This window comes from Apteryx mantelli, chromosome 2, assembly GCF_036417845.1.
Source record: "Apteryx mantelli isolate bAptMan1 chromosome 2, bAptMan1.hap1, whole genome shotgun sequence".
NCBI lineage: Eukaryota > Metazoa > Chordata > Aves > Apterygiformes > Apterygidae > Apteryx > Apteryx mantelli.
In genome coordinates, this window is record NC_089979.1 from 51,224,099 (window position 1) to 51,251,136 (window position 27,038).

Here is a 27,038-nt window from a genome sequence, read left to right on the forward strand (position 1 = left end):
ACCAATATACCTTTCTACATTGCATAGCCTACAGACACTAGAAAGAATTCAAATTAATTTAATTTACAACATATGAATTTCTGGCATATTATAATAAATTCTGATTTTAAGAAAGGTATTACCATAGCGAATTTCTGATGCAACATAAGATTAAGCAGCAAAGTCAGAATAAGGACAGCCTATAAAAACAAGATCTGAATGTTTTCCAATACATCAACTCATTTATTTTTTTTTTGGGGGGGGGGGAGAGTAATGCAAGATATCTTAATTTTTCCTATGAAAGCACTTAACAGAACTAACATGTTTTCGTTATGACTCTTCAATCAGTCAATATTCTCAGTTCTCATATATTCAAAAAGGCAGCAACATGAATGGATTTAAGATTAACAACCTCCACCCTGTCGTACTGCTGAGAAAGTCTTCAATACTAACAGCTATTAAGAAAATGGTATTTATAAGTGTTATTTTAATGCCATATCTACTGCTCATTTAAGAAAGTTTTTATGGCTCTTTTAATGGAAAACAGATACTTCATACATTTAAGAAGCTGAATCACAGAACCCTTGCTTTCTATTTAAACCATATGAGCAAACAAACTTTATATAACAATGATTTGTTTTCTAGCTATGTTTAATCTAAAACTTTGGAAAAAAAAGTCTAAAAAAAAGTCTAAAAAATAAATAAATTAAGAGTATCCACCATTGTGAACACATTCATGCACAAAGATTAATTACAAAAGAAAAGATATATACTCTCTGTATTTACTCACCAAAAAACTGACAAAACTGGCTCCAAAACTCATTAATGGACTATGGTTTCTGTCAAGAGAACAAAATGCAGTTAACTACAATGGCACATAACACCAATATTACATTACTTAATTTTAAATCATGATTATACACCTGTAAATAAACCCTATTTTTTTAATATCAAGTTACAAACAACTACTGTATCATTCTGCAAAATATGATGGAAACAAGAAGCCAAAAAATCATCATTTTTACTAAGACTTGAATATACCTTTACAAAAAATTAAATTTTCAAGTATTAAGCAGTAGATATTTTAAGAGGAAAATATTGTTATCAAAATATAATTAGTGCAGGATCAAAGAAAATTTAAGAACTGCAGAAATTTCAAAATCCACTAATTCTACTCTTCTCTATCAATTGTCACCACAATTCTGACCTACCAGACAAATGTTAACTGGTTCCACTAAGCGACTCCCAGCCCTGTTCCCATGAGTTAGGTTAACCTACCTAAAACCATAAACAAAATAAAACAAAAGCCACAAAATAAATTGCTGGAAATATGAAGTTCTATTCTTATGGTTCTTTAGCTGCTTTATTTCAAGCCTGGAGTACAAATCTTACTATACAGTATGGAACAGTTTAAATATGTTTCACCTTTTCTGTTTGCAGAGATTTCCAAAAGAGTGAAAGCAACTGCTGGACCAAAAACGTAGGCAGCCAAGATCTTGGTAATACATGGGACAAGTTTCAAGCTTCAGGACTACTGCAGTCACACAGACCATGAGGCTGTAGTCAAGTCAGATAACACACACTAAAAACCTGTTTTCAGGATCTCACTGCATCTACTGTTCAGCTTTAGGAATCACTGACTGTCAGTTTATATGTCCATGTATAAATACCATTACAGGAGTAAAGCTAAAATACGTTCAGCACTCCAGAAGAAAGAATAATATATGAACACTAACTTCTCTTCTAGGTTTTAGGAAAAAGTTACATTTACACTGTAAGTACACATATTGCTACAGTATGGTACTTACGCTGTTTCTAACTTAATTCTGCAAGCATCAGTTTAAAGCAGATTTTAAACTGGGATAGGCATTTGAAAAAACCTGGAAGAAGCAATATATTGTTTATTACAACACACATTTTCACTAATAAAGCTATAATAGAATACACCGGATTCTTTTCAAAAGGTAGTCATTAATATCCACCCTCCATTTTCTTTTTGATTTAGTGTACATAGACAAAAAGGAAAAGAACAAGAACAAAAAAGAAAAACAAGTACATTAAACAAGAAAAATTAGACCTGAAAATCCTTCCCTTTATCTACACTGCTCATTTCCAGATATACATATAAAAGTAAAAATCAACTTATAATTTTTTCATTATTGTTTCAAAAGAAAAATGAGTTAAATATTTTCCTCTTTGTTGGCAGTCCTAAAAGAAAAGCTGCCAGTAAATGCCTCTGCTACTCCGTATCTGGACCATTCTCTACCAACAACTGTGTTATAAAGACAGGTAGAAATCAGCCACAGGAGTTACATTTGCCGCATCTGGCGTTTTCAGCAGGACCTCAGACTGCAGAGGGTACATCCCTGTCTCATAATCCACCTTTCAACTCACGAGGCCCCCGTTGCATGGTCTTACCACCCTGCTGTGGAGCACGATCTCCACCAGTTTTCAAGGACGCACTTACTATCCCGTCAGCACTCTGCAGATCTAAAACAGCAAAATAGGTTCCTGCAGGACATTTTGATGTTTATGTCCTTATGGACGAAGTTGCACCTACATAATACTTTCAAGGAAGCTCAAAGGTAATCCAAATGTTTCACTTTTGAGCTTCGAGGGTGTGGGAGAATAAGGTAGGTAGTTTGGGGTATGATTTTTTGTTTGTTTTAAATGAGATGTCAAAATAATCCTTATTTAGCATCATAAAGCAATCAATCTTTCATACTGAAATCCATTCAGAAGGGAGAACTTCCTGAGTTTGATGAAGGAAAAACTATTTTTCCGAGTGAATTACAAGTAGTCAACCATGACAGTCTTTGAATGTAACCAGAAAAAATACAAGACACAAGAAATACTTAATAAAGCTTGCACCTTTCAATAAAAATCTTTAGAACACACTTTGAATGTTAAGTTTCTATCCACAATGAAAAAATTTTACTTCAGCAGTAGACATAGATCTAAGGAGGTTATTTTCATGTCGTGATTTTAAATTTGAGCATCTGAACACCTGTAAAAAATTATCTGTAAAACAGATGAGAAAAACCATCTCTCACTAAAACTTTGTACAACAGGATCCAAGATTTTGTTTGTTTTTGAAGCATGTGCATTAGCAAATCAAATATGCTTAGCAACATATAGATTTTGTTCTCAGAAGAGTGAGCATCCAGACATTCCTTATGACTTGGCAAGATAGATATTGGTTTTATCAGCAAAACATAAATGCAAATTAAATTTTGTGCAATTACAGAACAAGTAGTAAAAATGGTGCATATGAAAGTATCTTAGATTCTAGACCTTTTTTTCATTTTCTGTGTATTTATAAAAAAAAGAGCCTTTTATTATAGAAATAGGTAAGCTGTTAAAGCTTAAAAAAATTGAAACCTAACAGCGTTAGAGGTAAAGTGATTCCCCATCTGTGGGAATAAAATTTTCAAATAGAGTAACTTGAATAACTGCCATATTTGGGAGTGAGACCCCTAAAAAGAAACAACCGGTAACACAGTTAAGAACGAAACAGCATAATCTCTCATTCAGCAGCTCAATATATACATTAATTTGGACGTGGCATTCAAGCATCATTTTACTAAATGTATTTTTTTTCCTCTTCTGAACTTAAAAACCTGTTCTTAAGAGCATACATTTATCTGTGAAGGCATCAACATTTAAATAAACATCTTGAAAGCCTGTAGATTTCTTTTTGGTAGTATTTTAATATTATGTTAAAGACAGATGGCTAGTTACAGTTGAGTCAACTGCTTTTCCAAGATACCAAAAGATAAAGAATTTTTCATTGCTTGCCAATAAACATTTATCTAAGTATAAACACCGAGAAGTTTCTTCCACAAATATTTATCTTGTAAACTGATTTGTCAAAATGGCTTCCCCATTTGCACTTGGACACCCATAACTAGACTGCCTTTACAGTTCTTCTCCTATCAAAGACAAAACAAAACAAAAAAATACCTTTGAGAGCCGCATCACTCTACTCTGAAATTATCACTAGCTATAAATACATCAGGTGGAATGTTACAGATTGAATGATTGACAATTAAAAAGGACTTCCTATAAAAAGCGTTGTCATTAAGCACATATGGACTGCTTTATCACCCTGAAGCAAGAAAACACCATATTTAACATTATCTGTGAAATGCTTCTGTTGAGACCATGGAGTCTGGCAATCAAAACATGAAACCTCTACTCCCTCAGCATTTTGGATGTGCCATCAATAAATGAATTAAGGTATGCTTCTATCATATTCCTATGCAGTCACTGGGTAGGAACTATAGCTTGATGGAAAAATCATTTCTTAATGTAATTTTAGCATTTAAAATCCATTTTAAATAACAATTGCATTACTGTTTAAGCTTTGCAGATAGGATGTAAAACAATAAATTCTTTAATAGCTCAGTGTTACCTTCTCAAGAGCTGTAGAGCAGTTCGTAATGGCATAGTAAAGACTCAGTAAACAACACCAAGGCATGACTAATGCTGAAAGTAAGTTTCTGAAAAAAGCACACTTCCATGACAATACCCCTCAGTTCAAGCTCATTATCAATGTCTGCTGAAGCGACCTTCAGCATCAGACACGATTCCACATCTTTTGCCAGAATCCAAAAAGTTGTTAAGATATAACAAAAAAAAAAAAAAAAAAAAAAAAAAAGAGGCAGCACACTTGAGATAATACTAACAGTGAAACAGTGACCACATCTATGTTGACAGGATTTATGCCATTGAGCACAAATGAACCTTAGGACACTGCACTAACCAAGTTATCTTCACCACTTCAAAACAATAGCCTCTAATAAGGGGGAAAAAAAAAAAAAAGATTTTTAATTAGCCCAAAGATAAAGTTTAGCATCAGGGCCAAACAAGTCCCACATTGAGACCGCTGAACTACATTCTCTTACAGATCTATGCATAGTACAGTAGGATTCACCAAATTATCTTTGTATCTTCTTCTCAAACTATTGCAAAATATCTTCCATTCACATGCCATAGTCGAACTTTTGGGGGTCCTAACTGAGGATAATAGATTACTATATATTTAAATCTACCCCAATTTGAAAGAGCATTTAAGCATGAGGCTTGCATCATCAATTTGCTTAACTACTGTCCTCAATACCTTCATGAATGGGGGTGCTAACCAGCAATCCAAGCAACTTAAAATCAGTTAGACCTTAAAAATATTAAATCCCCAACTGCGACAATATTTTTGTTCTTATTTGTGTCAGCATCTGGGTGCTTACCCAGGATTTGGGTGTGCAGGGCAAACACCTGGTCTCTGACAACTTCTGTGCTTGTATCCACCGTCTCAACCAGCTAAATATTTTGTGACCATTTCAGTTACCAAAGGGCCATAATGCAATCAAATAAGGCAACAGAGTGATGCTGGGTGCTTGGTACATTGTAATACTTTTGCAGATAACGATCAAACGATCAATAGGTTTTTAGATTTTTGTTATCACCTTTCTGGTGCAAAACATATGTACTATGCCAATATTCCAACCTTTGCCTGCTCAAATGCTTTCTGTGAATACTACCAATTACAGCTCTGAGCTTTTCCTTTGCTCTAAAAAGGTACCAATATCAGTACTACAATACCAACCATTTTCCTTTACTCCATCTGTTATCATACTCGGACAATTACTCTGTGGCCTCTAAAAGACAGCTTACAACATGTCTGCCATACTGAGCTTTCTACAGGAAAAAAAAGGCAAGGGAAGAGAGAAGGACACAGATCTTGGATGTACCTGCTCAGTAGATAATTTACAGATACTATTCTATAAATATGTTTTTAATACCAAATTAAAAGTTAGAAGCATTAAAATGTGTCCATTACAGAAATTCAGAAATATCTTTGAGTATTGTTTTCTACCTCCATTATTCTCTCCAGATATATTTTGCAAAATATGATTTGTACTTTGCCTATCAAATTGGCAGTCACAAGATACTTAAAAAAAAAGTTCTATTAATACAAATTCTACACAATACCACAATAAAACTCAGTACAATTTATTTAGAAAATGAAATTAGGTATAAGTGTATGGCTTGAATTTAGTTAAGTGCTCTGAAGTAGAACTTGTTGCCTTAGAGCTCTCCCAGCTCCTCCAGTTGTATACATCGGTGTTATATGAGACATTGCTTCTCCCAGCAAACCCTGACTAATTCACCTCATTTCATGGCCTATCTTTAAGATGATCATTTACTTTCAGAAGAAAGGTCTGCCAAGCCCCATTTTTATGCATGATAACAACATCCAGGAGTTTTAAAATTTGGTTTAATAAAGCTGGGATAATACAGCCTTATTTTAATCATTAAAAACCAGAACTGAAGCACATCAGAAGAAAAATCAATTACTTCTCCTTTTTCCTTTCTACCTCCATTTTCATGATAATATTTTGCTTCAAAAATACATAAGCTTCAAAAGCTACTATAGCCTAGCTCAGGTTTATTAAAGTAGCATAATTAGCCCACCATTTCCTTCCCTCTTTTCTAGGCACTGCTACTTTAGCAACACTCCATTAAGAATTCCAGTCATCATACAGCTCGTGACGCTCAAGTTGAAACTAAACAAGTTATTTTCCTCCAAAGTGGGAGAGTAAAGCATAACAAAAATTAAGAACTTGCTCAAGTTCACAGATAAATATAGAAGCAGCTACCAAGTATTTTAGAACAAGCAGAAACACACATATTTAGTTTTAAGGGATTTACTACAAACACATACAAATCTTTTCATCATTATTCGATGGATTGTTCTAGAATATATTCTATGTATGATTTGTGAGGATACAAACATAAGGCATTTTTATACAACTACACATTTCAGCCAATATTGATGTGTGAAATAGCTAATGCAATATAAATGTATTAAAGAATCACAGAATTAAGATACATTTTAATTAAGAATTTCAAATGTCAGAGGTGGTTTATAAGTTATAATTAGCTCAAATTTGTTTTAATTGTTGAATGAGTTCTAAACACACACCGCTACTTTCACTAGAAATAGCCAACCATAAGCGAAATGCAGGAACAAGAAAAAAGTAATTCTATGGCTCTTTACTTGATTTTGTTTCGTCCTTCCCTAAATTACCAGGAGATTGTTTAGCTCTAACTTCAGGCTGTTAATTTTAGATGCACAACAATATCAAAAGAGTGGGAATTATCAAAACACTGAAAAGCATTTCAAATTGCACCTGTACTTTGAAAAGTAGTTACAGAGCTGAGAGACAACCCAGTTACTGTATATCGCCTGATCTGTACTAACTGCCTAACTGCACACACTTAAAATCCACAGCAATTACAAACTTGATCAAAATCTTTTTTCCACTGTAGGCTCAACTAACCTGACTGAAATTAGGGCAGGACAAACTATAGCAACTTAACTGACACCATGTAGCTTATTGACACTTCTGAGCTCCTGAAGTATATTAAAACAAAAGTATACCCATCCCATCACAAAAACCTGAATTAATTTATCAGAAATACTAGATCAAGGAACGGGTGCGCTAGCAAGAGTGGAAAGTCTTTACAATTTATCTTTCACAACACTACTTTCCTATGTTTTAAAATAGTAATATGTTTACTACCACACCTCTTCTGCAGTCTCCAAAGAGTGGAGAACCCTCTCCATTATAAACTCAGATTTTAGTTTTGCTTTCTGACGTCTTCCCATGGACTTCTAGCCATTGGATTTTGCTCCACATAGCAAACAGAGCTCTCAGCCTTTCTCTACCCTTTTTACCATTTCTTTTGGCAACACCAATCTGTCTCAAAAGCCACAAAACTAGGTGTAACATTCAACCTGATCATCTCTAGAGATCACTAGATCCAGATATTGAAGATTTAAACTGTATAACACTAAGTTTTTCTAACCTATTCACATTAACTAGAAAACTGATGCTGATTTTTTCGCACATCTATTACTATAATGTGCTTCTAACCTTGAGAAATGAAATTTAATCTCACTAACATACATTTAGAATAGTGCCAGTAAAAATCACTTCCCTCATAAGTCACTTACGACTTCACTCCTTTCCATATATCCACCCAGCTGCTGCTCTTCTCCCTCTACTGCTCTGATAAACAATAGCAAACATGGCTTTTATCAGGGCATCCCTGACTTATTCTCACACCACCAATCGAGATGCCATCATCCTTCTCCAGCTGACTCATATCAGTTCCCACTCTTCCATCCTTAACTTTAAAGAAGCTACTGAAACATTTACCAAGTCACTTAATTTTTGTTAAGAGTGCTTTGCCAAGCTCCGTAAATGAGAGTCTGCAACAAGGGTTAGACTGCTCATACATGGGCCACAGTTTACCTGCGGGTCTTAATGTCACCTTGTAGTCCTGTTATTTTCATCTGTTGCCTCACCTTATACTTGAATCATAAGTATTTTGAACCACAGACACCATTTTTACTTAGGAATGGTTCAAACACCTACCACAACGGGATTTCTGTTCCATTACTGAAGTTTGTATGTCTGGTAATAGTATACTATGTATTAGGCACTTTTCCTCATTTTTATGCTTGCTCTAGCTTACCATTTTTCTCCACATTCTCTTTTCCCATAACAGATCATAGGGCATGTTTTCATACACTGACTCTATTCTTTAGCCTTCACACATTTTGTCTTAGAATCATGTCTTCTCAGCACCCTCTTTGTTTTCTTCTTCAGAGAAGACCTTATTATACACATCTCACTTCTCCATCTTGTACCACTTCTCTTTTTACTCGCACACAACCTAAAAATTTTAATCAATTCTTCTCAGAAGAGTCATTCATGCAAAGAGTCAAACGTTTCCCTGGTAGGAAACAGAAGGCTGTTGGATTCCTTACGAGATATCATTCCCAGTCTTACCTGGATGCTTTCTATTGTGAATCAAGATCCAGCTAAAAAAACTTTTGATTATATTTGACACTATCTCCCATCTTCCTATCCAGAGGAAGCTTTCAACCATTTTTGATTTGCAAATGGTGTTAAAAAGTGAAGAATCAGCAAGAGAGTCTTCTGACAGTTTCTTCTTTTCCTAATTACTTTTTGCAGACACAAAAGTAGTTCAAGTGTCCATAAAGCTAAAAAGAAAAGAGAGCACGCCAGCTCCATTGGCTTTTTTGATAGTGTCAGGGTGGTCCACCAAAATGATACTTCACAGGCTGATTTTGGGCCCCATATCCAATGCCCACATTATAGGTTAACTTTCATTTCTCTTGCAGTTTTCAAAGGTACTCAAAATTTAAACCAATCAGAACTAGGACAGTTTTAGTATTGTTCAAACTAAACAGAAGGATTGACATCTGCAAATTTCGAGTATGAGTTAAACTCTGTGGTGACCTGACAAAGCTAAAAGCAAAGACAGTGGTGCTGTCCGTTGCAAATTTATGAAATTGTTTTATCAGTTTGCATTCGATTAAGGTTCAGAGGGCTATCACTACAAGTACACTGAGGATCTAGATTTCTTCAAAAAATAAAGCTTATGTAGATGCTGATGTTATTTGCAGATGATTTTTCAAACCCTGATAACAATCTTATATCAAGTGTAGTTTAACATAAAACAAGTCATAAGCCATACCTGACGAAACACTAACTGGTTTACAGCAGTAGTCAATGCAGTTTTAACTACTGGTGTGATCTGACACATAGCAAACACATTCAACTGTCTTCTTGACGTTTTGAACAGATACGTATGAGCTCTAAACCCTGAGACAAAAACAGTATTTTATTACCTATACCTCTGTCCAGCACAGAAATGATGGCTCAAAAGCCAATCAATTCAAAGTACCACCACTCTTCAAAGGCATGACTATACTGTTGTGGTTATACCCATAAAAAACAGTTGCAATTTCTATCCTAGTTTCCTCAAGAGCTGAATTATGACCAGTTTTCAAAATGACTTTGGGTTCATAAGCTGGCTTTTTAGAAGACATGGAAATGCAGAGTAGAAAAGAAAGAAGCAGATCCAACCTATCTTGTAATGACAGCTGTGTTTAGGCTCATCAAGATTGTCCATTTTCCCATAAGGACTGCAGAACAGATTTGAATTTAATTTTTCACAAAATCACTCAAGGTGGCAAATGAAGAAAAAAAAAGGAAGTAATAATGAAATAAGTAATAAAAAACAGAAGTAAAGTAACAGTTTATAAGGAACAACTTTAACATTTCAACTGAAGTGACTAATAAAACTGAAGTTTTGCTGCATAATTGGGTTTCCAAGTGATCTTTAGAGTCTTAATAGGTTTCTGCAAGAAAACAATGCCTTGTTCCTCCCTTCATTTCTAAGAATCATTTGATGACTGTTAAACTTCTGAAGCAGAGCTAAACTACCTGCACAGGCAATGGTCTATAATTAACACTTTCTATAATAGAGGTCCCATTTCAAGCACACACAGACAAAAACATACTCATTTAAGACTGTATGCAAAGAGGCATTTATTAGTGTTTCTTAAGTCCTTTTAGGGAAGAACACATCCCAGACAAGCATTAAACAAAACTATTGGGGAGAGGTGGGGCACAGGGGGAAGAGGGAATCAAACTTCCCACACATCTCTCTGAAGTCCTAATTAAACACAATTAAGCAAACTTTGGTATACTTCTTTCCTACTTCTACATGAGGCTTGAACATACAGTTAACGTGCAACTCAAAGGTGTACTAGTTGACAGCAAGAGGATCCCTACTACTGATTTAAGGATGGGACAGACAGGGTTACAGACTTTCACAGTATTAAAAAAAAACCTAAGGCCATGATTAGCAATTTGTGAACCATAAAACCACTCAATCCAATGAAGGAATTCAGAGCTACTAACTTGTAGGTAGCATTTAAAGGCCAACATTAAATACTGCATAAAACTAAAAGGCACCTCTTGACAAAGCAAAACAAACAAAAATAATATAAACAACAACATACACCTGGAAAAAGGTTAGATATGAGTTTCTGTTTTTAAGAAAACAAAGAGTTGAGCAGCAAAGCTTCTAGATAACCAAAAGAACAATTTGTAGAAGATATCATTATTCATTGCCTTTATACTTAAGGGAGAACTAAACTGTATTTTGAAAATAGGAATCTTAGCAATTCTACTCTCCAGCATTACTATACAATATAAGAAGCATCATGTATTTAGACCACCTAGACTACTTTCAGATTCACAGTAGGGAGAGAAAGCAATGGCACAACACAACCAACAGGGGAGGAAAGGAAACCACAATAGGTGCTCCTTAACTGGCACTTTAAAAATAAATAGGTTATGTCCTCCCTTCCTTGGATACCTAGAACTACTGATGACCCCAACAGACTCAAGGAATAACACAAATGGTGCAATTGCATATGAACATGAACTGCATGTTAGGCATACGAGGAACACAGAATCAGGACCTTACTTGTCACCTGCGATATTCCAGTTACCTCTACACAACAGTATTACCTAGCAAGAAATCTAGTACTATGTAACACAACAGTACATACTAGAGACAGAATGACATGTTTAATTAAACATGCAAGTATACAGTTATCATTCCATTATTATTGAGAAAACAGAAGTAAGGTTTTCTTAATTTTTAATTCCCACTTCCTCCACTTTACTTCCAAACATCCTATTTCTTTCAAGCTTTACCATCTGTAAATAAAAATTTAAGCACGTTAAGTACACATCACTTACAAAGCCCTATTTTAAGTCAGTCAGGATCTTTTTTAATCATACAGACAACAGCAGTGTAGTGCATATTAATTATTTAGGGCATATGCGCAATTACAACAGCTCAGGCTTGTGTGGAACGCATGAATTCTTCCCAGACAAAAAAAGGAAGGATAGATACAGGCAACCGCCTCTGTAAGACCGACTTACACAACGGCATTAATGCCACTTTTTCTTAATTTACAAGCCTAGGCAAAACGCAGGTAGAGATTAGGAAGATTATCCTACGGCCCGAAGGCAATCACGGCGGCATTCAAGGACCTCCTGTCAGTGCCTGTTTTGCCAGCGGAAACCCGCATCAGTCCATACACGAGCATCGGGGCAACCCCCCCGCCCCCCCGAAACGCCGCCAGGTGCGCGCCTGCGTTTTCACTCGGGAGCGTTTGCGAAGTGTCCCCACGGCACCGCGGGACGGGACGGCACACGCCAGGCCCTGCCCCTGCCCTCTAACGCGTGGAAGACGGCAGTTACCTCCTACCAAAGCAAACAGCCAGACCCCTCCCCCCCCGTCTCCTCAACCGCCCGAAGGCGCCCGGCGGAGCGGCGCCGGCGCCCGAGGGGACAGGTGCGTCGGGCCGGGCCGCGGCCAGGCGGGGCGAGGCGAGGCGAGGCGGCGGGGTCCCGGCGGCTACCTGTATTTCTTGAAGAGCTGGTCGGACTCGCGGAAGCCGTTGTTCAGCAGCATGTTGATGCCGGCCAGCGCCAGCTCCGCGTCCTCGATGGGCAGCGGCGCCTCCCCGTCCTCCCGCCGCGCCGGCGGTTGCTCCGAGCCGGCCATGGCGATGAGGAGACAGCGCGACCCCCCCGCAGAGGCGCGACAGCACTGCCCGCCTCGCCGCCCGCCCGTCGGCCGCGCGGCGCCGCGGCAGCCGCCTCGCACCCGCGCGCCCTCAGAAAGCGGCGGCGGCGCCCGCGTCGCTGCCCGCAGCGCGCACGCGCCAAGGAGGCCGTGCGTGTGCGGTGGGGGCGGGGCTGCCCGCCCGCGCGCGGCGGGGCGAGGGGCGCAACAGCCGCGGGGCCGCGCGGAGGCGGCCGTGGCCTGAGAGGGGACTGGCGGGGGAGCGCTGCTGTGGGCGGCCGGGGGTAGCCTTTCCCGTCGCTGGGGGTGTGGGGGGTTATTTGCGGGCTCTCGCCGCCGGTGAGTTTGGGTAACGGCCGGCCGAGGACGGTGATGGCGGTTTTCCTCCACGGAGGAAGCCTAACCGCCCTGTTGGCCCTCCCGCCCAGCGCGGGCCCGCCGTCCCCGGCACCGGGGAGGTGGCGCTCAGGGTAGCAGGGGTTTGTGGCGGGCTCCCCCCACACACCTCGTTTTTCCCCTCAGTCTTTGCGGTTTCCTCCCCCCCCCCCCCCCCCCGGTATTTTCACCTACCGCCTCCCGCTACCGCAGCTCTTTGGCGTTGGGAGCCGTTTTTGCAAAATCTGCTCGGTTTTCCTCAGGTGGGACGTGGTAGCTGGGGCTGCAGCAGCCAGGCCTTCAGTGCAAAGTCATAAACAGATACCTCGCCCTGCAATGCAGCTTTCCGTTTTCTGTGCTTTCTTGATTCTGTTCTTAAAGTGATTTCAGTCGGTGGCTGAGTTGACTAGCACAGAGGCTGAAGTGCTTTGTTTATTGCTAGAGCAGTGCCTTGGCGACTTCCCCTGTGCTGGCCTAATGGTAATTCACTCCCTGCCCCTCAACGCTTCTCCTGTTAGTAGTAATGTGAACTTGCCCATGAAGCTGACTGCAAAACCAGAGGCAGGCATTCAGATAAAGCCTAATCATGCAGATGGCTCCAAAAGGATAGATAAGTATACTTACATAAACGCATCCCTTCTAGCTCAAAACAGCAGTGTCTGGGCACTGAAAATACATTCACAACATTTCCCCCTTTGCTGGGAGAAGCTTTCCTTTCTGTGCTTCCATTTAGAGAAAGCCAAGGGCTACTGCTTGCAATCTGGTCTTGCTTCCTGCTGGCTAGGACACTGCTGCAGCTGCTCTAGTGAAAATTAAGAATTAGGCTGCTTTTTTTTCTTCCCAGCATACAAAAGAGTGGGACCACACTACTTGTAGTGGCAACCCCAATTCCCTGTCAAGAAAAATATCTGTCCTCTTGTGAATCCGGTAGCAATATTCCTGTACATGACTTAGGGGAATAGCCATCACCACCTAAGGAAATACTCTGTTCCTAATCCCTCTTGAGACAGCCCTTCCTGAAAGGCAAGGAGTGCCAATGCTGGGAGCCCTCTGAGATCTGCCGGTTGTGAATCAGGCCCTTTGGCTCACTCTCAGCCCCTCTGCCTGTGCCCTTACTGAGCAGGGTAGATGCTCAGCCAGGTGTTTACAGAGAAACTACCTTCTGTTGCAATGGACGTCTCCAAAATAGCACGATTGTCTACAAAGTCTAGAAACCCTCAAGAGCTTGTAGGAAGAGCAAAGTCAGTACAGCGTGAGTGGGGAAGTGCGTGCTCTCCCATACATTCGCAGGCAGTTTGTGAAATTGGGCCTCCAGAAATTCAGACAGCTTCACTGAAAGGAAGTTGCAGGTTGCAGTATTACTGCCTTTATTTTCTGTTTCAGTTGAGGGCAAGATACTGCATGCTAGATAAAAAAAAATTAGGAAATTGTCTCTCACAGGGGATTCTGTGCGCAGAAGTTCATGGTCAATCTATGAGATTTCCTTTCTAGGACCCAGTTACTCCAGGTCTCTTTCAGGGCTTGCACTGAGAATCTGTTTTCTGTAACAAACGTTTTTATAACTATCCAGTAACTGGCTATTAATTTTGAAACTCGAGACACAAATAGCTAAATCAACACTCCAGAAACATGTCTGTAAGTCTGTAGAAAGATTTGGCAGAATAAAACTGCATTTCAGTGGCTAAAGGAGAAAAGTAACACACTTAAACATCAATATTGAAGCCATGTGACATCTGCAGTTTGGTTTTAAAAGCTTAGCAGCAGCAGTTTTATAGTGCCTATAATGTTATGAACACTTCAGCCTTTTTCTGTAGGACTGGCTTTGAAATCAGCAGTGCTCTAAGTTTTGCCTCCTGCCACGTAATGGCAGACAAGGTCTTGTGATGGGTTACAGTTGATCTGATTCACATGGAGGATGTGGTACTGCTGATTCAGTTTACTGAAGAGGGCCAGGGTAATGAGGAAACCTGTGAGAACAGAGCAACAGGGATGGCTGGTACCGGCTAATCTAAGCTAGTATGTACTTTCCAGTGCACTGACACTCTAAATAATTTTTTTTCTTTTAATCCTGATCACATACAGTCATCAGCATCATAGGCACTCGCTAGAACTGCAGCCAGTAATTTCAGCAGAGGGGCCAGTCAGTGACCATGTTCAACTTTCCACTTACCCCCACAGCTGCCCGCAGTGCAGTATTGAAGAACCTACACTGCTGCAGCCTGTTATCCCTCTGTTACAGACAAAGATTGAGGTGAACAGTTTGTAATTTCTCATGGGCAATAAAGTTACTGATGGTGAGCAAGAGTTGTACTTTTAATAAATTAACTGGCCTAAAATTTCCAATACCTTTACTCTGGTTTCCCAGAGACTGTTTTAAAAAAAGGAGAAGAAAAGGTGAGGTGGTTGGAGTATTCATCTCCTATAAGAGATACAGAATGCTGGTTTTTTAATAGCTCCTTTGTAGGGGACTGCTGTCACAGTTCAAGATAGCCTATGCCCTTGAATACTCAATTGCTCTTTCCTTTGATAAGCTTTCCAAGTTTTTGCACTGTGTTTGTACTTCTGACAGGAAGTCCTGCAAGTCCTCGTATTCATGGACTGGTTCCTGAATCAAAAATTCTATTTCATCAGTGTTTTTCCTCTGTAAGACTAGTTGGAATTTAGCCCTACTATAAACTCCATGATTTACAGACAGTGTCAAAAAAATGTAGTCACAGGGAATAAATTATTAAATAAAAGCATTATTGATTTACTTGAAGTATCAGAGAGGAAAGAGTTAAAAACAAGAAAAGGCCTATATTCCTGTTTTCTTCCTTGAGTGTCATTTCTTTACAATCTAAATTAGGTCCCACTTGTCCCAGGGCCCTTCTCCACTGTGTCTGGATAAGACAACCTAAACCTTTGCTTCTGTCTCAGAGTGCCCCTAAATCTGATTTTCCTGGGTTTCCTTTTACTTGTTTTCTTCTAAAAGTCTTCCTCCATCCTGGAAAACCTCAGTAAGCCTAGTACAATTCATGCTTCTTAACCCAGAGATGAAATTTCAGCAGTGGATTTAGAATATTTGTTCATCAGCAATTGAGTTAGAGTCACTGCTCATTTGAGTAGAGAGAAGTAAAATCCTTCAGAATTGAATTAACTTTTTTCCTCCGTGCTGCTGAAAGCATGACTATATATGTATAAAGTTTTGAAAATTTTGAAAATTAGTTAAAATCATAAAGACATCTCACACACTTTTTCAGCCTCAGATGCAAGGCTGCAGAATCAGCTCCTATAATTTCAAATTCCTCTCAGGGATTTGCCATTCTAGTTAAATAACAGATGCAGTCTCACTGTTAATCATGAAGGCATGTTAGCATCCAGGATATAGCTATCTTCTCCAGACCAGCTGTCAGACAGGTCTTATCTCTGTCAGTAACTGCTCACTGTCAATAATGGTTAGTGAATACATAAATTTTAGTGTTTTCCCTTTTTGAGTATATTGTATTTTGTATGGAAAAAATGACTACACTCACAAGTACATTTCTAAGGAAACATTGCACTTTGTAAGTAGCTAATGGCCTTTGTTCTTGGGCTTTGTGTCTCATACTGTATCACTGAGTCTTGCAACGATGAAGGTTCTGCCTATTGTGTCTTATCACTTAAATATTTATGAGTGGTGAGCTCTACATCTGTTATCATCCTGCATTTTCCATACAGCACAGCAGCTAAGCAATCCTACAAAGCCAAGCTAATCTTCAGAGTTGGCTCTCCACATCTTCCTATTAGGATGTATTGTCTTAAAATGACAATATAGGGCTAAACCCGGGCTAAACCCAGCCTGAGGACATACACGTGAAGTGACTACTATATTCTGCTCTGTCAGTAGACAAGAACTCTGCATACATATCCTGGTAAACTAAAACAGGCTTCGTGAACCTCTTCAGTCAAAGCATACCAAGGAGACTGAAATTGAGTCTTTTGACCCTTTCTTCTGATTAAATAGCATTACAGTAATAACAATTAGAAAAACAACCTCTGCTTGTGGACTTCTATTCCAGAATTAAGTACCTCTTCCCCTCACAAGCTCTCTCTTTTTCCTGCCTATCTGTCTCCCCCCCAAAGGTTGGCCCTGTATCCCTAGCTGTCAAATGGGAAGTGAGCGAGCCCCCTATTCTGTTCCCTTGGGCACTTGGTCATTCGTGGCTGCTCTCTTCTGTCTCCACCGAATTTCTGGTCTGTAACAACAGCATTTCCGCACAGAGAAGCCTCAGAGATGGTGGGTCAGAGCAGGTAGCATTCTTGGAAAGTCAAAAAGGGAAGTAATAGATGAGACAGAGCAAGTATTTCCAAGTAGTCTGACCATTCTTAGATAATGCTGACCTCTTCTGATGGCTCTTTTTTCATGCGTTGATTATATTTGGTAACAACATTTATTTTTATCTGCACATTGCTGCTCTGGATCCACTATTTAACCAGTCATGTAATGGTATAAATCCATGTGCAGTCACACAGAGCTATTTTTACTGAAGCATATGAAGGTGTGTAATTTTTGCTATTTAAAGCATGCTAAATGGCAGAGCATTTTGTTGGTTTTTTTTCAGGATTTGCTATTGGCCAAACATATGCACCCAATTCCAGAGAAAACAAAGGAATACACAAGTATTAAATACTAACAGCTGCTCTGTTCAGGCAGCAGCCACATGCTGGCCCGTTTCATGAAAATTAATTGGGAAAACTTCAAAATAATCATCCTACTTGTATTTTTAAAAGCCAATTTAAAATGTTTTACTTCTGAAGGAATGCCTTCATAGAATTCAGATCTACATTTGGTTGTAAAAATACCTTCTTAACCAAACTGTATTGCCAGAGAGCATGAAATGTAAAGCACAAAGTGATTGCTAGAAATCACCTAGTTCTAGTCCAGTCCTTACTAGTGAGTCAGAATGAAGTTCATCTGGGTCATTCCAGACAGAGCTTTGGCTAAATGTCCTTAAAATCTGCTCATATGGAGAGTCTGCAAGTTAAATTTCCCTCCTGTTCTTGCTCCAGCAACTAGTGAAAACAGTTGATTGTCAGCTTTGTTGCAGAAGCAGGGGTGTAATAGTAAATGCAAATGGATGAGCTCAATGGTTTGCTTATGGGAGAGTGAGGTAGGCTGTCTTGCCCAAAGTGGAAAATAGAAACATTTTTTGCCCCACACAATACCCTTGTTTTAACACTGTGGGATCTTGACTGGGGCCCTATCAGTCTTTCACTTTTTAGAACAAATAACCCAGTTGCTTTGACTTTGAATGGCCATGAATTTTAAACCTCTTAGCATTCTTCCTGACCTGCTTTGGAGCTTCCCTCCAATTTTCCCACATTCTTCATTTGTGCATATAGCCATTTCACAGACTAGATGCATTTGTAAATATTCTTCTGTATACATGTGCATGTATCTAATTATATGTGTAGTCTTCAGTAACAAATATATTTGCCAAGTTACTGAAGATGTGCCTTTGCACTTTTAAGCTTCTCATGGAAAATGAGGGGTCAGCAAAGCCATAGATAATCAGGTGAACATTTCAGCCTTAGTAAACACCCTCTTTATTAGTGCCCCCCCCAATCCTTGTATTTTAAAATAATCAAAAATCCATGTAGAACATATTTTACAATGCTTGGAATGTAATAAATATCTCATAATATTTTGCTAAGGCTTATTTTCCTTCTACTAGTTTAGCAATAAATGTTTTCTCACAGGTGTCAAGCAGCTTGATGCGGTCTGCAATGAGATTATTTGAAGATTACTTGTAAGCAACATTCATATTTTTCTACTTCCATTTGGGACTTTTGGCATTAAATGTGTTTTATATTTAGCATTTTAACATTTTTCACTAACTTGTTCCTCAGTCCTTCACTACAAAAGTAGAATGGCCTCTATTGGCCTCTGCAGAGGTTGTATTTGGGCCATGTTAGACTTCATGTTTGTTTTTCAGTTTTGAAATCTGCACTCCTTGCACCTTTATTTTTTCCCTTAGCTTGAGAGCAGGGAGTATTTTGTTAAAAATTCTAGTGACAAGAAAGTCAGCAGACCCCACTAATGACAGTTTTTCCGACACAAAACACAGGGATGTGTACATGTATTGTCATTTCCTACATCCAGGCTGATCATCTAGGAGATGCTGGGGAGGGCTGTGTAAGGCTGGGGCCTTACGTTCATTTTGCTGAAAGATATTCACAACCGGCAGGGCCAGTACTTGAGACAGACAGAAAGGAAGGACTGGAAGAAAGACGGGGTGGCTGTCGTTTGGGTCCAACCGGCAGCCAAGATCTGCCCCTGCGAGGGAGAGGGACCCATGAAGCGGCTGTGGCAAAAGCATGAATCTCCCTTTCCTTGCACTGGTGAAAATGAAAACCAGTGGATTCCTGTGCAGATGTCCTTTCTGTTCCTCTTTCACTTTTTGCTGTTGCTGTAGAGTTGTAGGGGGGAATTCCCCCTTAAGCTCTAACACACCACCCCCAAGTGATAATCGTCCTTCACATCACTCGCACATGAGGAAACCTTACCTCACTTACCTGTATCCTTCAGCAAGACACCTAAATTCTCTGTGCAGTGGTTTTCATACCTATCGAACAGGGATATAGCTCACAAAAATGGTGTGCCTGTGCATGCGTTAACATCGGTGGCTATACTGCATCACGGCATTCAGCAGTCTACAAGTACCTCAGACTAAAACATCTTGACTTTCTATAATGGGAATAAACCGCACACAGATTTTGTTCTATTGAGCAGCCCTGTCAGCAGTGTATTTGCCTACAAAGCTGGTGAGCCTCCCCCCTTGCATATAAACTTTGTTAACTACTGATTTCTTAGTCCCTGACTATTTCTGTTCTTTATGTTTTCAGAGTTTGCTCCTGTCTTCCGGAACACAGTGCTCTCTGCTTTATAAAACTCTTCTCTGGGGCTTGCACACATAGACATGGCAACTGCCTTTTAAAAGAAGCAGTACGATCTGCGGCATCTATCATGAGACATAAAAAGCCTAAAAAACATATTGAGAGACAGATGCTACCCCAGATATCAAAGTTCTTGTTTCTGGATGCTAGCTTTTCATCTCTGAAACTTGTGCTTTGGTCTGAAAGGTTTTGCTGCACGCTCAGGAAAATAGCTAGTTATACCATATAATTTAGAGGGTGGGAGGAAAGTCATCATCTCTGTTTGTATAAACCTAAAGTGAAGGGATTATCTTCTATTAAGTGTGTATTCAAGCAGCATATCTTTTATGTGCACTCAGGTTACAGCATTATCTAGAGGAAACAGCTAGATAGAGCCAATCATGCTTAGATCATTTTTATTCTAGTGCCTTCTTTGCCTTAATTTGTTGTTCTATCGTCATAAGTATTTGAATAAACAATTCATGTAACATTCTTTACATTTTGATATAACTATAAAGCAGACATAAAGCCAAAATATCTCAGTCACTTGATGAGATTATTTTTCCTTATCCAACACTTAATTTAAAAGAGAATTTAAGAAACTGGAAGCTGATGCTTGTCCAACTTCCAGATTCTTGGTTTTGCTCTGTGTGTTATCTCCTGGTACTCAATGAAATAATCAGCAGCATAGAGTTGACCCAGCTTCCTCTTCTCTAAAATAAAAATATGATTTCTCTCTTTGCTTTGCTTACCATCAGGTTCTCCTTTCACTTACTTTTGGAAACCTAGGCCGTTTCTTCAGAATACATACTTTCCCCAACTGGTTTATAACATGTCCATGTGTAGGCACTTGTCAGTCTAAGTACATGAACTAAGAAACTATATCTGGAGGGTTAAACACTCTTCTAAGCAATGACTATCAGACTCAGTTCCAACTATGAAAAGTGGCAGACACAGCATTTTGTCCTAAAAGTGAAACACTGCATTGCAGATAGAGGGAAATGGCAAAGCCAAGAATCTGTATGTGTGTGTGCATGTGTGTACCTCTGTGCATATGTAATAATCACAGGAGTCACTTGCAGATCTTAACATGCAACAAAACTCATATTAAAATACAGCAGAACAACAAAGCTAATAACCTTCCTCTTCAAAATTTTCAAAGTGCATTTGGATTCTGAAAGCATACCTGACCTTAAACAGTGTAGTGCCTTTTAAAACCACATATTGGCAAGTGGTTCTGCACTGACTCATTCTGCATTGCTCCACCAACAGCATTTTGTGAGGCTGCGAGCTGTATACCATGCAAGCATCTTAAACTGGGTTACGTAATTTTAGCCATTATGAGTTACGCACAGCAATAACCGGGGTAATACAGCCAGAAAAGCTATGCTTTTATTGCAGGCCGTTTTTTTGGAGTTCCTATTCCAAACATAGCACAGGAGAAATAATCTTTTATTTTCTCAGTGCACTCTCCATTTTTCATTCCATTAGCATTTTTCTCAAATGCTTTCTTCTACTGCAATTCATCCAGCAAGCATTCTTCTCTTTTTTCTTCCATTCCTTTAACAGCTCTTTCACTTGCCTATTTTTAAAGGGGTTATAAGCACACATACATTTACACAAACACATCTCTTGATTTTATATGCCTTTCTCTTGGGGTTCAGTCTACATTTTCTCCTCAGGTTCTCAAGCTTCAAATCATATAAAGTGCAGCAAAAATAGTTCACATATGTTATTTTTTCCGTGATGTAAGGGAGAAAAAGAAGCCCACCAGTCTGCCTAGCTCATCACAAAAGCAGTGACTTCAGTAGAGGTTTCTTCCAGTGGTAGCACCAAGACACTGAAGGTGGAGAAATGCTGGCAAATCTAGTGTTATAGATCCAAGCACTGTGTTATCATCGTGATGAATGACGGTATCACAGCGCAGAGATGCTAGGAGCTAACCACACTATATTTGGGTAAATCAATACTGAAAAGGATGAGTGACAAAAGCATTTGTAATGGCAAATTTTCTTTGTAACTGGAAGCAGGAGAGACCTTGTCATTGGAAGCAGGAAGCAGGAGAGACTTCTCTTTGGCTTGCTCCTTTCTTCGGTGAGGCCTGCTGACAGCACTGCACAATGGTATTTCCAGACGTAGGTCCTAAAGCAGTCTAATTATTCCTTAGGACTAACATGTAATCAAAAGCCACATCCATCTTCAGGGAATTAGTTCAGTGAGTTTCTTGCTGCTGTTCCAAATGGTGCCTTGGGAGCTCGGAGCTAGGCTGACTGTTGCCATGTCCTCTTACGATACATGTTTAAGATAGTGTGTGGGTGTGCTCTTGTTTAGGGATCACTAACCTCCTCAATTGATTAGAGAGAGAGAGCAAGCGCATAGAGTAGATACCCAGCTTTTATACAGCTGAAGTTGTGGGATGAGTAACTGTGCCACTCTGCAAATGCTGGGGGTCCTACTGAATTGAGGTAGATGTTATATGGCCTGTGCTACTAGAGTTTCATATAAGCACAAATCTATGTCTAGCTATTCAGTTTGCTTAAAATCAAGTAGGTCTACATACTTTTGAACTTTCTGTGGATCGCAAATGAAAAATAATGAGTTGACCTCTCCTAATAGTAAAAGTCTTAACATTTTTGCCTGGATTTGGTGGAGGAATGTGCTCCCATATGCACAACTATGCCTGAACTGCAAATGCATGTGACAGCGTTACAGTACTGCTTGGTGCCAGTCAGGCTTATTTTGTGCATTGCTGTTACAGGACATTTGCAAGAAACCTACATTAGCATTCCCTGCTGAAACACCAGCAGATTCCTCTTCATCTTTATGAAAAGCAAACTTTTGTTCTCAAACAGATCTCTGGGCCTTAATAAGTTTCTGAAGCTGCAGTTATATTTTCAGACTAACAATGCAAATGGTTTCTGCAATTTGTGTGAATTTGTCATAGCTGGGTAAGTGCCTACTTACTACTAACACACGCAAGTAGAAATGTTACAAATTATACCCAAGAATGTCATTTCAAACACATGCAGGAATTCTCCAGTGAAGCTCACTAGGTAGGTGTGAGACTCACTTCAAGAAAAGCCTTGATCAGACGGCTGGGTTATACAGTGAGCAAATGCAAGGGACCACATGGAGTCATCCCTGTTATCCAGCCTGTGAAGCCTTTCCGGTGAACCTAAGTACTGCTGGTGGCACAGCGGACCCCTTAATCATGCTCCAGCCCTTCCTTCTCCAGCTTGTGCCTGCCCTTTCTGAACCTGCCCTGCCTATTACTGTGTTCCACTTTGGCACATAGGTAAAGTAAAACAATGATGCCAGTAGCAGAAATTCAGGAATAGTCAGCACAGTCTTTGGTTTTCACAGAACTAGAGATGTTTGCTGTACTTTGTAACTGACTCTAAATTGTATCTCTTACTTGCAGCTCAGAGCAACTTACATGTTACCTGTCCAGAGAGTTTGACCCTGTTACAGGAGAAATGAGGACACCTGTCATGGGTGACAAAATGCTGCCTATGGCTCCACTGCAGGAGACTCTACAGGTGAAAAGGCAGGCGTAGGCTATATGAATTTACTTGATGTGATAAAATTTTAAAATATGCCATTCATAGGCCCGGGGTGGAAGCCCTATAACAGGTGTAAACTTCTTCATAGCTGAAGGGAGTAGAGAACCAGCTTCTGCCTTGCCCATGCACAGGGAGGCAAGGTTCAGATATAAAAAATATTATCACTCAGAAATGACTATCCAGAATTCAGTTTCCCCAGAGCTAAAAGGAGGGACTAGGAATAAAACCAGCTTAGCTCCAGCTCTTCTTTCTGTGAAAGCTTATGACTGGAATGCAGACACAGGTGTTTGGATTTGGGCTGCTTGCATCATGTCTTAGGCAGGAAGCAGTTTCTACTACAAATTGATGACTGAAGTTCAGCCTCATCAAGGTTACATCAAAGGGTTTAAGCTCAGCCATGCAACTGTCTTCACAAATATATAAGAGGTCAGCACTCAGCAGCTCTCGGAAACATGTGCTTGAGAGGGCACTGCAGGGGGAAGAGCAGCACAGGCAGGAAGGGGTGTGGAGAGCGCTCTGTATGACTAATTGCTGTTTGCAGCTGCAGACAGACACGTGTTTAATTATCTGCTATATGCATGCAAATTTGGTGTGCTGTCACTAGTGTCCAGATGTTCCCTTCTGCTATAGAAAATAAAACAAACAAAAGGAAAAAGGGTCAGAGAGCAAAATAAGAAAGGGTAGGAGTGGCAGCCTCGTGCTATTTTCCTTCCTGTTGGGTGCTACCCTGGCCTGTCCTCCCATTTTTCTGAACTCCCAGCGCAGACTGAGATTTGGGAGCCCACAGGTGGAGCATCTAGTTAGGGAGGAGGTGAGGCCTGAGAAAAGCTGTTCCCTGCAGTGTCTCCCAGGCCAATAGCTTTCTTGCTAGCTTCTCTCCTGTAGAAATATCCCTCAGCAGGGGTTAAGTCCTCCCTGACCAGTCTTAAGGCTTTCTTTCCCTTATTTACTTTTCCTTCTTTAACTGTAAAATCTTTGTTCTTTCTATCCAGCCCTCTAGGCTCTCATCTGTCCCCTATGCATTTTTGTACGGATAAAAAAATGCTGCATTTTTTCACAGAAAGTGAATCAAAACATTCTTAATTTTAACACTTTGTAACAAAGAGATTTTCATAAGAAGAGCTATACTTTGTGTTCCCAACATTTAAAAACAATAGGCTACACAGGCAAGACCAAATCCTTTTCTCTGGAACTCAGCTCTGATCCGGCATCAATGGAGCGATGTTGATTTATGCCAATCATGCACCTGGCCTTTATTCCCTTTGATGGCATTTCAGTGTCTCTTTAGAAGATTGACCTATTCATTCCTTTTTAATTAAATAATCATTATGATTATTAGTGTTTTTGTGGTGTCTGTTTTGAATTAAATTTGTTCCGAGTATACACATCAGGTCAGTTCATTTTATCTCCCACAATAAAGATAGTATATAGCGATTCAATGATCACATGTCTTCCTAAGTGACTCAGAAGTAGGAGCATTTCCTTCCTCTAATGTGGCAGCATAAAGTTAGAAGAATCCAAGTATTTACAACTTATCAGTTCAAAATCTGGATTTATTCTTTTGCACTCAGGGGTTATATCAGAAGGGTTTTCCTTCTGTCTAGTGAAGGCACAGCGGGATCGGTGAAGTTAGTTCTGATTTAGAGCAGTGAGAGAGAAGACTAAGCCCAGAGCGCCTCTGCGGGCTTGCCCCTTACTGGCATACTGAGGCCACTCATCAGTGCTGCCTTCACCACTGATATTTGTCCGTCAGAGTGTTTTACTTGCTTGGTCTCCTTGTTTCCAGCTCTGTTGATAATGCAAATACCATTTGCATTGGGTAGGGTTTACATTTATGTAAATTTACATAAGAAGGGTTATCTTAGGTCTTCCGGAGACTGTGTCCTGCTTTCTTGCATTACAGTTTTATTCTTCAATACAAATTCTTTATAAACCTTGGCAATATCTTAGAATATATATTTATAAACATTATGTAAAATTTTCTGAAGGTTTTACTAAAGTGCGTGAATGAAAGTCCTGTGAAGTGGTTAGATCTTTCCACCAAGCCACTGAACTTTGGATCACACCTACATATTTTCTTGGAGAATTGCCCAGAGCTCCTTTAGCTTCTTTAATACTTGGGTTACTCTGTCCCCAAGGGTACATCATTACCTTTGATTTAAATGAATACAGCAAAGGGAAAGTTACAATTTCATTACTGACACCTTGCTCTCACAGGTAAACTTTATTAGCTGAAATCCTTGTCTTAGCCAGAGGAATTGGTATCTGTGCATTTTACTAACTCTCTAGGTTTGTAGCTTCTAGCCAGTAATTTTGATCAGAAAGTAATCAGAAGCTTCTGGAATTAAGATTTATGGCAGGTGCTATTACATAAGATTATAAATCTTATATACCAAGTAATATCTCATTCTTATAGATCATGGCTCATTATGTTATTAACACATTGTTAATTAAAACTGTATCTGCAAGAGTTGGACACAGAGCTATTTATATCAGTATTCTTTAAAATTATTTTCTCTACTATGTCTTCAAGCCTCAGAAAACAGATCTCTGAACAGTTCTTTCTGGACTGAAATTCTAATAGCGACAGTCTTTTTCTATACTAATTGAGATTCCTATGCATGTAATTATTCATTCTTAACAGTGTCTAGTTCTTCAGTGACAGAAATCTTAGTTAAGACATAGGCTCATGCACAACAGAGAAATCTATTGCTGTTCCAAGTTTAAATATAACTGAATAGAGACAAAAGATCATGATGCAAGCTAACTCTGTCTTTTTATTCTGTGTAATAATGCGGCAGTGCTCAATCTCTATCAAGGAGCAGGTGACATCTTAACAAAGAAACTGTGTTGCACCGACCATTTCACATGTGCTTCACATTCAGAACAACCTTTAGGAAACACAGTCACTGACTGAGGTGCAAAGCAGTGATAGGAGTGTGTTTAAAACATATCTTATGCATTTTGCATGCTGGCAGCTGCAAACCTGGAGACACTGCATGATGTGCACACAGGTCAGAGTTTGGGATCCTCTGTAGCAATGAAGCCAGAAATCAACACAGAGAAAATCAAGACCCAGTGGTTATCTTGCTTTCAATTCTTCTTACTCAGAGGATGCTTCACTGCAGCTCTGGCAATGACCAACCTCTTGCAGCTTTGCAGCATCTGGGCCAGCTGCACAAAGGAGGTTTGTGCTTATGCCTTCCAGTCTTAATGCCTTGAGGGAAGCTGTAAGATTGTATTGTGGCACTATCCCATTTAACATAAAGTGGTTTCTTTTGCCAGGAACATCCATTTAATGTATTTTTAGAAAATACAGGCAGATTTACAGAAGACTGGACCATTGTGCCCTAAGTTTCTTTGCAGCACTGGAGAAAGATGCAGCAGTTTGTAAAATGAGGAAACCACAAAGAAAATAGTAAGAGACAAAAAGCATAGCACGAGTTCATCACAAAGCCATAATGCGTTATAGAGTATTCAGTGAGACCACATTTTCCAGCCTACTCTGCTATTTTATGAGGGGTAAAAAGGAAGCAAAGGGGAGCATAAAAACAAATATTGCACTGAAGACTCCAGAAGATCCAAGGCTACAAGCAGGAGGAAGGGCTAAAATGAAATCACTCACGGATGAACCCAGACAAGTGGTTACAACTCTGGAGAAAGCTGACCCTCCCAATTCATTTTGCTGCTGAAAGAAATGAAAGGATGAGGGCTCTGTATTTGCATGAAAGCTCCACA

General features: G+C 39.6%; 1 protein-coding gene across 3 annotated transcripts in view; it reads right to left on the reverse strand.

The window, feature by feature from the left end:
- TTC39C (tetratricopeptide repeat domain 39C) overlaps nucleotides 1-13,055 on the reverse strand; it is a 35,613-nt gene extending 22,558 nt beyond the window's left edge. Inside the window, exons 1-2 of one of the 3 annotated variants that reach the window (XM_067290629.1) lie at nucleotides 13,039-13,055; nucleotides 770-818 (exon numbers count right to left, since the gene is read on the reverse strand). In XM_067290629.1, the coding sequence (XP_067146730.1) occupies nucleotides 770-802 (33 nt within the window). In that variant the 5' untranslated portion in view covers nucleotides 803-818; nucleotides 13,039-13,055. Of the gene's footprint in view, nucleotides 1-769; nucleotides 819-1,787; nucleotides 1,805-12,301; nucleotides 12,470-13,038 lie in introns of those variants that run through there. The other 2 variants (XM_067290627.1, XM_067290628.1) reach the window with 2 other exon arrangements.
- Nucleotides 13,056-27,038: the final 13,983 nt, after the last annotated feature.